This window comes from Taurulus bubalis (genome assembly GCF_910589615.1).
Source record: "Taurulus bubalis genome assembly, chromosome: 1".
Classification (NCBI taxonomy): Eukaryota; Metazoa; Chordata; class Actinopteri; order Perciformes; family Cottidae; genus Taurulus; species Taurulus bubalis.
Window position 1 is genome coordinate 13,978,858 of NC_136589.1, and position 11,492 is coordinate 13,990,349.

The window sequence follows — 11,492 nt, forward strand, 5'->3', positions numbered from 1 at the left end:
TTTATAAGGACTTTGAAGTTCAATAGTTTCATATTTTAAAGGGGAACTTTCAAGTCTTAAATAATTTGTTATTTCAGACCAGTTTAATACAAATAAATCATATTCTTACTTGTTTTTGCATTGAAATAAAGCGAGAAAAATCAAAGAGATTAAACCAATTTAGCCACAATATTTCCTCTAAGAAAATGAATTATTGATATTTTATCATGACAACCAAATAATAAAGTTCGCAGTGATCCATCATTGCTCCAATTAGACACATAGCGTGTGATGAAATATTAACACTTCATTTGGTTTACTCGATAAAAAAACAATCCAAAAGTCTCTAAAATTAATGAAATCCGTCTCACCTTCGAGCCATCGTCACAGTCTGTCAGAGTTGATGGGAGTCACAGTAAGATGATGACATCAGACTGACGTTCTTTATGGAAGAACATTTAAACATATTTATGTGCACAATATGCACCTGCAAGATGTCCCACTGAAGACCAAAAAATAAAGTTCTAGACTGTTTTGAACTACTATACACTACTATAGTTTCAGCGAACAAGAGGTCTCACTGTTCTTACTTCTGTCTATAATGTTAATATGATGCTTTGGTGGAAAGAAGTTGAAATCAAACATGGATCTTTAGAAGATCTGCAGCTCCTGAAACCCAGATGATGATCAGTGTTGAACTTCCACAACAAAAGCAGCAGCAATGAATACAGCCTCTTTATATCAACATTAAAAAAGGCCCCAATAAATATCTTTCTTATTTCAACGTAGACATTTGATGAAGAGGATAAATCGGATATATTTGTTGAAATGAGAGTTCATGAATGAAAAATAAAGGAGCTGTTTCACTTACGCAGCTACTCATCATGTCCTCCAGACTTTAAGACATTGGGTTAAAAAAAAGAGGTTGTTATCATTATAACTTACGTGCAAAACAGTTTCTATCAGGTATCACTCATTAAGATAATAGCGCCGACTATCGTGAAACAAGAAATAAAAAACCTGTTTGTGTCTTACTTGCTGAACACAAAGCATGTAACTTCTGAGCACCGACACCATCTTTAGACTCTGCACCATCTCTGACTTGTCTGACGTATGTGAATCTTGGTTGCCCTCTAGAGGACACACATTCAAACTCACAGACTTTTGGGGAGAGGTCAGCTCACTTCCTCTCTGTTGGCAAACAGATGTGACCGTTCTTCAGAAGTGTCTCTTTGCAGATTTGTTTGTACCGGCTGCTCTTCATTCTCAGAGAATCAGAGAGTGACATCATCAGAAAGGATGAAACAGGATCCTTTACAGCCTCAGCAAATGGGACATGAGGCTGCTAAAGCCTCCAGGCATGTTAGAAAAATAGATTATGAATTTGATAATCGGGAACCTTTCATTTAGGTTAAAGTATCACAATGTAAAAGTAAAAGTCCTGTAAACAGAATCCTACTTAAGTAAAAGTACAAAGTATTACAAGTATTAAAAGTATACTCACAGTGCAAACACGTCCCCATCCAGAGGGATTAAAGGCTGATTCATGTAATATAGTATTGGATAACTGATTCTTCATTGTGTTGATGGCATTTTAATGTTGAATCTTGATCTGAAAAGTAATTAGTAACTGGAGCAATGAAATTGAAGTAGTGACATAAAAAGTACAATATTTGCCTCTTAATGAAGTAGAAGTATAACGTATCATACAATATATATATTCAAGTAAAGTACAAGTACTTTGGAATTGTACTTAAGTAGAGAACTTTATGTATTAAGTCGCTTTCCATCATTACAAGTGAAGGCAAAAACATGTTTACATGCACAAGAAGAATGCAATTTAAAAACAATTATAAACCAGACTATTGAAATAGCTTATTGCAGCAGGGAATTGGTACTAAGGAGAAAGTAAATATTACTTAAGTACAAGTTTGAGGTACTTTGACTGGACTTGAGTATTTCAATTTCATTTATTATTTGTATTTTATACTTCCACTCAACTACACTTTAGAAGGACATCCTGTACTGTTCCCCCATTTATGTGATAGCTGGAGTTATGAGTGACTTTACAGATAAAGTTATTATAAACAAAACATGAAATCTGTTAAATATGATACAGCAATATCCAACAGTATATAAAGTAGCATTACTTACTTGTTAAATTGTCAGTAATATTGTTCCAATAATATGACAGAATCTTATGTTGCTGTTGTCGTTGACTGTTGATTGCTGTTTGTCGCGTCTAAGGTCTTCATGTCTAATTTTTATGCACCTTCCGCCATGAAAAATTCCTCGTTTGTGTAAACATTCCTGGCAAATAAACAATTTCTGATTTAGATTCTGAAATGGGCCTTCTGCTCAACAAGCATTCTTACTTTAATAACTATTACATTATAGTGTTGTACTTTTACTTAGAAATCTTGAATTTAAAATTTGTACTTGTATTTTTACAGAGCGGTATTACTCTTTTTTATACTTCCGTAAAATATATGAGTACTTCTATAGAAGTTCTTAATAGTCCTGGAAAAGGTTTTCTGACGATTGGACGTTTGACTCCTAAATGTCCACCAGATGGCGCCACTGTATTTTGAACAAAACGCGCCGCCTGGTCGCAGGACTCTGCAGCATCATTGACCCTCCGACTACCGAAGACACAGAGAGACTTCAGATAAAGAAAGAAAGAAGATGGTTTTACATTTCTGCCTTATCGGCTGCCAGGAAACACATCAAATGTCTGATTTCAGGAGCATCTGTTGCTCAACGAGTAGATGTTCCTCCTTGTTATTATCATTCTTGCAGGAACATCAACTCCCCTCAACTTACCTGATCCGCCTGGCAAGGCACTACTTCATATTCCACTAACATGTCATTATTTTTGCAATAAAACGCAGCAGCCTCACCTCATTTCCACGCTGGGAGTGTCACCGCACTGCATGCCAAGCGGCTCACGGAGGCCTCGGCGCAGCTTCAGTACATATGAACTGTTCTCTTCTTCATCGAGCAGAAATAGTGACGTCACACCCAACTGAACTGGGAAATAATGGATGAAAAGTATTTTTTTCTTCTTCTAATTCATCATTTGTAATTTGTATTTGTTTATTTTCCTGACTGTCGGTTAATTGAATACGCAAAACTATATCAGAGGGCAAAACTCTCACTGACAATGTATATCTGACTCTGTTTATTGAACTCTCAGTCCACTCGGTAATCTAATAACATTGTGTAAAAATCTGACGCTCGTGTGCTCAAAATTGACTAATTGCAGGAATGTTTCTGTGCTTATGCGGTGATCTTAATGGATGAGGAAATTTAATATAAATCCAATCCAGGTATGACTCAACTAATTCCTCGAGTTTGGCGCATAATGCGGCGGTGCGGCCTGCATCAACACCCCATTTGCACGTTTCTGCACAAAGGGGAACGGTGCGTAAAAGCGCACGAAGGCACAAGTCTCCATTTTTTTCTCCCAGTGTCCTTGGTTCGGGACAAAGAGCGCTCCAAATTAGAGCAGAATGAAATATCTAATACTAATGGATGCCAGGTGCCAGACGAACAGATGTCAAAGTGATGTATGCTTAAAAGTGTCGTAAATATTGTTTCTTTTTGTCCCTCTCCACTGAAACCCGGACCTGGCCTCTGAAACACGACTACATAGTCGTTAACCCGCGTTCGTCCTCATTAAGGCCGCACTAAAGTTACCGGGAGAAGTGCTAACCTGCAGAGGGACTTTAATGGTGTCACCGCCGTTTGGGCTGCAGAGGTTAGAGTCATCAGTGCGGGTTATTTTAAAGACGCTCGGGTGATGCGTTGTTCTAAAAAAGTAGGGCCTCCGCACATTAAAGCTTCACATAGTCTTATAGTATGTGTATCAAACAGCTGGAAGCGACACTATTTCTCTCTGCGCCTTAATACCCCGGATTAGAGGTGCTTCTAGGTGACAAACTGGGCCTTGAAAGCAGCGCGCGCACACACACACGCACACATAACTCCCCGCGCGTGTGTATTTTATTGCAGATGTCATTCCGTTTGGGGACAGTGAGTATGAGATGACAGACCTCCTCCTCCGTGAAACAGAAATCACTCCGCGTCCCCATAATAACCTGTTAGTGGTGACTGGGATTTCCCGCAGGATCATACTGGGAACATTAAAACACAACGTTTTCTTCTTCTTCTTCTTCTTTTTTGCACCGCTCTGCAGTTTTCTTCCACCAATAATAGAGGAACAACTCTGCACGCGCGTGTACAAAACAAAGCAACAATCGTATTTATTCCTTTTAAACCACAAAGAAGAATCAGTGGACGGATTACAGCGAAAGCATCTTAATCCATTTCCGGTTGCTTCTCTCTCGATAGAAGAAGTGTTTTGAAAGTTTCGGTTCGGGCCCAATGATACAAAGTTATGCATGGTGTCGTTATAGATGAACGTGGATGTGATTATGATCAAAACAAATCACTGCATGGAAAATTGAGTCCAGCGATGATGATGGTGATAGCGATAATAATAATTATGATTATATAATTTTTGAAATAACATTCATAGGGATGTGTTTGTTATAATATTTAAATACAGATTCTGAAAATGACTAACTCAAATTACTGATATTATTTTTCAATTTTTTTTGCAGTTGACTTGTTAGTGGCTATTTTTCTGAATCAGACATGTTGTTTTATCATAATTATTTTTAAGTTAGAGCAGATACACACTTTTTTCATATACAACACCAAATGCCTGAATAGCCAATTGAGTGTTATGTCATTTAAAAACTATTTTAACCTCGGAAATATTGTGCTATTTATCAGATATCTTCTTATACTTTGATTGAAACAAATACTTTACAACTTGGTTGGAGATTGACGCACGAAAAATATTTGTAGTACTTCAGATAATTTATTACAAACTAATGAAGGAATATTTGTGACCTGCATAATAAATCAGAGCGTATTAAGCCGTTTTCTGAAATGGTCGAAGGCTGATGGAGGAAGCTGAATCCTATCCCCCTCATCATTTTCATCATCATTCAGAGAAATAAATGGATTTGACAGGTTCTAGATCATAACAATAACGTTTTGATTCTGACTCTGAGATTATGGTGATTTCAACAAGATGAGAAAGGTGTTTTTGCATCGTGTTGAGCTCGTTGTGTTGCATTAATTCGGTCACTGCTAATAACTAATTCTCACAGGAATATACGTCGATTATGAGACTCATTTTGGTTAAGATGAATTTTTATGAAGTGAAGACATGATTTTCTGAACGTGTACAGCGATTGATTTACGTTTGATTCAATATTGTTAGTCATTCGCCACTTTTATTTATTAACTACAACATCGTGAAGACACAGGCTCCACTGAGGAGGAACAGAATGCTTATCCGCTATAGGTATATTCGATCAGACGTAATCGAAAACCTGCAACTCTGATCCGCTTCTACTTGAAGTGAACCAGTTTAAGCCACATGAACCCAGACAGGTATTTCTGTTCCCATATAGCTGAACTGCATCGCTCTCATGGAGACAACACAGGACGTCCCATCAAGTCCTCACTTGTTGGAAAATGTGGAAATTAAAAACAAAAAGCGGTTTAGTAACTTTGTTCCCACACGAAGAGGATATTTGAGGTGGGAGAGGCCGTTTTATCAGTTTATAACTGCACACTAGATGTAAACAAAGTGTCTCGGGTCTTTGTGGCGCAGTCTGCTCTCTCCTCTTGGACCCTGAAGCCGCTGCAGGATTCAGTGAAGGTTCGGCATCGTAGCGCGAGACCGGTTTCTGTAAAACACCTGAACGAGAGTCGTCATTGTTAAAAAGAGAAGGCTTCATTTGAGGTAATGTCAGGAATTAAGTGGGTGAATGACATCCAACACAAATGAGAAGAAGCGTTATTTACAATGCCATGCTGTTTCTTATACCTGATAAATACCGTCATGGATTTGAGTTCCTCTGCTCTTCATCCTGCTGGGCATCTTCAAAACAGCAAAAGGAACCAAAGAAGCAGCACAACATCTCTTACGCCTCCGCATACACGCTTCTTCCATCATCTTGAGTCATGAAATCAATTATGAGCAAAGCAAACACTTTCTCCTGAAAGAAAGCTGTGCGGTAAACAGGTAGAAAAACAAGAAGCTCTCGGACATGTGAGAATACATTATTTACAGAATGTCCATCAAAGCAGTCAGTTATGATTATGGAGGCCCAGTGAGATATGTGTGCTTTAGTGTCTGCGTCGCTAATTTTTGCACAACAACCGGAAAAGCTCCAGTGCTGCATGTGTATGTGTGCACTGAAGACCAATCCATCAAACGTCCTGCAGGATTGGGCCGAAAACACACTTTTAAAATAAAAGTACAAATTATTTATTTTAAAATGGTTTTGTTATCCACGTAAACTCTGTCCCTTTACATATCAATATTCAGATTTGTAGCACATTTTAAGATGCAATTTCTCCAATGTGATTATTATCATTATTATTATTAGTAGTAGTAGTATGGAAAAGACCACAGCAGAATGTGTACAGGAGGATACATGCTGCCAAATCCACAGAAACAGTTTGAGATGAGGGAATAAATCGGCCCGGCTCCTGCAGAGAGCTGCAGTCGAAGCTTTGAGTCCATCGTTATACAATTTGTCTGACAAGTGATGCGTTGCCTTCACAGGCAGTTTGAACAATTCAATTCGACATGGACGAGTTTGGACTTGTGAGCTGCGCAGGCATGTGACAGCCATGCAGAGTCTGGATATCATTATTAACAAACCATAGCAATGCGCTTTCAACTAACGCATAATAACAATAATACTATAATAGCCTATACTATTATAATAACAATAATAATAATAATCGCTGTGCGGTGATTCGTCCTAGTGTAATAATCACGTCATTTGTCAGACTTTTTGTACATGTTCAATAACCTGCATTTATTTATTTCCACCGTATGCTCCAGGTGCGGTGCGATGCCAATAATAAACACGCATAAAATCTGTGATGAGGCTGCAGCGTCCTCAGGTGGACTCTCATCGATTATATCACACACACAAAAGGAGGAAGCTCAGGTGACCATTCAGTAAAAAAAAAAAAAAAAAAAAAGTGCTGAAGATGGAGCAGTTTGCAGACCTTTGATCCTTCAAGACTGGCCGTGTGTTATTTCAGCCACCAGTGGAACCTCAGTGGAAACAAGTCGAGCACGTTTCCCCACGGTAAACATTATCCTTGACGCATTAGAGGCCTGCAGGGTGGGCAGCTGGGGGGCACAAGCGTTGGTAAATAAGAACAACTAAACCTAACTGAACCAAGAACCTCAGTCGATTGTTTTTGAGTAAAATAATACGTCACGTAAACAAAACTATTCCCAAAAGAAGAAGAAAAGGTGAAAATACGCCTCCTTAAAATAACTTGTATTGCGTTAAAAGGCACACAATGTAATCTGTGCACTTCAAGTAACCTGGAAAGGGGCATGAGAACCAGACGCAGAGATATAGGTGCGTGAACGCAGCATCAAGCCCACAGAGCTGCACCAAACACTGGGGTGCGTAGTGCACACGTCGGGCCCTCGCAGCCGCGTCGGTGTGTAATATCCGCATATGTTTGCAACAATATTCCTAATTGCGCGGCTGTACATGAGCGCCGTGTTGATGTTTACATGCACGTTGATCCCTTTAGGTCGTACCGAGATGAAGGTCAGTCATGCGCCGTGGCCTTTTTTAAATATGACACGAGAAAACAAAAACAAAGCATGAGTGAAAAATTGGGGAGATGGTGAAGGCGCAAAGTTATGGCCTGCGTTTGTTTCTCGTGTCGGGAAGCAACAAATCTTTCTTATTGCTTAAAAGTGGGGTTTCTGTCCAGCGACAGCATATGCAGAGGTAGTATGGTTAGAAATAATCCCTTTAGAAGATATTGGTCTGCAGACCTTTAGCTTGGAAGCTAACTATCTCAAAGTTAAGACATAAAAAGGCAATTTCTTTATTATAAAAACTGTGTATGCCTCAACGCCTGCAAAGCATAATTGGCATAACAACTAAAAAAGGTGACATTTGGCCTGTCCGGTGCAACAAACTATAATGCAGATCAAATGAATTTGCAGTTTGAAAATGAAAGAGAGGGAAACTGTTGAGCGTAATGTTCGTTTTGCACACGTCGAAATAAATCACAACACATGTCATTTAAAATTGGCACAGGAGATAAAAACTACACGTCTGTCATTTATTTTTTTAAACGCAGGACCAGAGATTCTTTCCAAAGGTTTAAACAGTTTGACCAGCTCGAGATCATCCCCGTGAAGGATTCGTTGTAGCAGTCGGTGATGATGGGAAAGTGTGATAATCCTCGACTGCAGTGAGATACAAATTTAAAAACATCAGCCAAATGCATTTCTCAAACCCAATCATTCATTTCCTCCCATTTGCGTAATGATGCCATTTAAAAGGTTGCGATGAATGGTGGTGTAGTGGAGCGGAAAAGCCACCCAGGCTCAGGTGTTACAAACCTTTTTGTTTTTATTATATTTTGGGGTTTAGAAAGGTTTCATCCAGATATTGAAGACAAAACAAACACACATGAGTGATTACATTTATTATACGTCAGATGTGGTTTTAATAGGAAAATATTGAGCTTTTATTATGAAAATATTTGTATTTATTTATTTTTCCTGTGATGGTTCCTTGTAATGTCACCCACTGGAGCTTTTACGCATGTTTTTATTTACCGCCACATCACGGTTGAAAAGGTGGAGATCCCAAATCTTGATATTTCTTTACTCACCATATCGGTCTCAATAACAAACGCATTCATGGTGGTATGTATGTCCCCGGCTTAGCTCTCTGATGGGAGCAGGACGAGGAGGAGGAGAACGGGGGTCGTGGGTAAGAGGGTCTCTGTGGACTTGTCATGTCAAACTTTTAGACCAATAGCAATGCAGCTCGAAGAAATCTGGAAAGTCTATCGGAGGGGTGAGCCAATCAGCGGGGTAGAAGCGTTGGAAGTCCTGCCTCCTAATTTCAACAGATTGAAATGTAAGCCTGTCTGCAGCGCCGTCAGGAAACAGATCGAGCATTTTGTCCCTCTTGTTCCTTATCGCGCAGGAAGATTTTCTTGGACGCGGTTTTGGACACAGTGGACACGCTGGACGCGGAGCAGGATCCACGCAGAGGGCACACACCGGACACCGTGTTCTTTGTTTGCGGCTTTAACACGATGGGTGAGTTCAGTGTGGGGTCGTTATTACTAGTATTTGTGTGCCTCTTGTGAGGGATGCAGCGCGCGGCAAGGTGGGAAAATGTACCGTCTGTGTCTCGTGTTTTGGCGGCTCGGTTTAGCTGATAATCCGGTGGGAGGACACCACAAACTGAGTTATGACATGTGTCACTACGCACCAGTTCGGACTTCTGAAGTTTAGCCCGAATGCGCACACAACTCTCAGCCATCGGTTGGTGCTTTTCACCCACACATTACGTACAACTGAAAGTGATAGATTTGCATTTTAGAGGGAACACTTTTTGTTTGTGGTGAAAACACTTACAAATATTTGGATTTTCAAACGAACTATTTCGACACATAAAATAGTTTTGGTCACACAATGCATCTTTTGAATGACACATCGGAGATAAATAGATTTAAACACTTTTGCCATATTTTAATGAAGTTATACAATTATGTGTTGAAATATCAGACCTGTTATAACGCGCTTTAACCCGGGTTGAAGCAGTCTGTGCTGGGCCTTTGGTCGGTTCTCGCTGTCTCATTGTTCCGCCTGCTTGTGTTTGTTTTCCACACCAGAGCCAGCCTTCGGTGAGGTGAACCAACTCGGCGGTGTGTTCGTGAACGGAAGGCCGCTCCCCAACGCGATCCGGCTCAGGATAGTGGAGCTGGCCCAGCTCGGGATTCGACCCTGTGACATCAGCAGGCAGCTGCGCGTCTCCCACGGCTGCGTCAGCAAGATCCTGGCCCGCTACAACGAGACCGGCTCCATCCTCCCGGGGGCCATCGGGGGCAGCAAGCCGCGGGTCACTACGCCCACCGTGGTCAAGCACATACGGACATACAAGCAGAGGGACCCGGGGATTTTTGCCTGGGAGATCCGGGACAGGCTACTCGCCGACGGGGTTTGCGACAAATTCAATCTGCCCTCCGTGAGCTCCATCAGTCGGATCCTCCGCAACAAGATCGGGAATCTCTCCCAGCAGAGCCAGTACGAGTCGGGCAAGCAGGCGCATCACCCACCGCCCCAACCCACGATACCCTACAACCACTTGTACTCATACCCGACGTCCAAAGTGCCCACCCCCCCTGGCATGCCCACCCTCCCCGGACACATGGCCATGCACAGGATATGGCCCTCCTCGCACTCTGTGACAGATATTCTGGGGATACGGTCTATTACAGAGCAACAAAGTAAGCATGGCTGCTCGGAGGGCGGTTGCATTTCTTTATTGCACTACATTTAAACGGTTTGAAGAGGGTTTTGCGCGCAAGAGTGCGAATGTGTGTTTGAGAGAGAAAGCATTTTTCCATTTTTAGTTAGTGTGATTGTTTGTTTTACATATAGGCCTCCAAGAGTAACTCCACGGTGGAGAGAGAGAGAGAGAGAGAGAGAGAGAGAGAGAGAGAGAGAGAGCTTAAATACCAGTTGACCTGCCGGCTGATATTGATTTGAAAAGGAAGGCAAGTTAGTCCAGAAACAGATGGTCCGGCTTGCAGTAATAATTAAGAGGCGGATGTGGAATATTAGAGGGACAACGGAGGGGAAGGCGGTGAGATGAAGTGCATCAGAATGAGGTGTGCTGAATGTTTGCCATTACTTGGAGCCAGACATTTTGTGCAGGTTTTTAACACTGAGACGCGTTTCTGTGCTGCACGTGTTGTGATTGTCGCCTACGTGTCACGTGCAGGTACGGGCCCATGATAGCTGGTGATACACACAATTGTTTTGGAAACAGTGAAACGGGATCCGGCATAAATCAGTGTTAACGGTCGGCTCGGTGTTGTGAAAGGGGTTTTTCTCAGAGCTTGTTTTCCAGTGGCAGGAATCGACGCGCTGTCAGTCCTTTGCTGTCAGGATTCATGGCTACCATGCGCGCGCACACGCCCCGGCTCCTCTGCACCTCCACCGAACTCGGGCAATCTAAATAAGACAAACGTAAGGCAGATATTCCGCGAGAAATCACAAGGGGGAGGAATGTGTTTGGAAAAGCTGCCTTTCTAAACAATGTGTGCCTTTCCAAATTATTAGCAGATGCTTGTGGCATTTTTTTTAATGCTTAGTTTTACAGTAGGCCTTCGTTTGGTGAGGTGAGAGCTCGTGTGCAACCAAAGGGATTTCAGCAGATTAAAAAAAAGGATTTTAAATCTTAATTTTTAATGGGGAGTAGCAGGTAAAATCAGCACAATATGTGCAGGATTACTAATCACATAAGTGAGCGATTTTACGCACATAAATTATTTTACGAACATCCAAAAATAATATTTCCACATGTGCAAAAATATATAATATATAATATATATATATATATATATATATATAT

At 41.0% G+C, this 11,492-nt stretch overlaps 1 protein-coding gene across 1 annotated transcript in view; it reads left to right on the plus strand.

The window, feature by feature from the left end:
• Window positions 1–9,222: 9,222 nt before the first annotated feature.
• The window catches only part of pax9 (paired box 9), a gene marked incomplete at both ends in the record, with an annotated part of 5,988 nt that continues 3,718 nt past the window's right edge, over window positions 9,223–11,492 (plus strand). Inside the window, 2 exons of the mRNA XM_079222396.1 lie at window positions 9,223–9,239; window positions 9,674–10,319. Coding sequence (XP_079078522.1) covers window positions 9,223–9,239; window positions 9,674–10,319 — 663 coding nt within the window. The remainder of the gene's footprint in view (window positions 9,240–9,673; window positions 10,320–11,492) is intronic.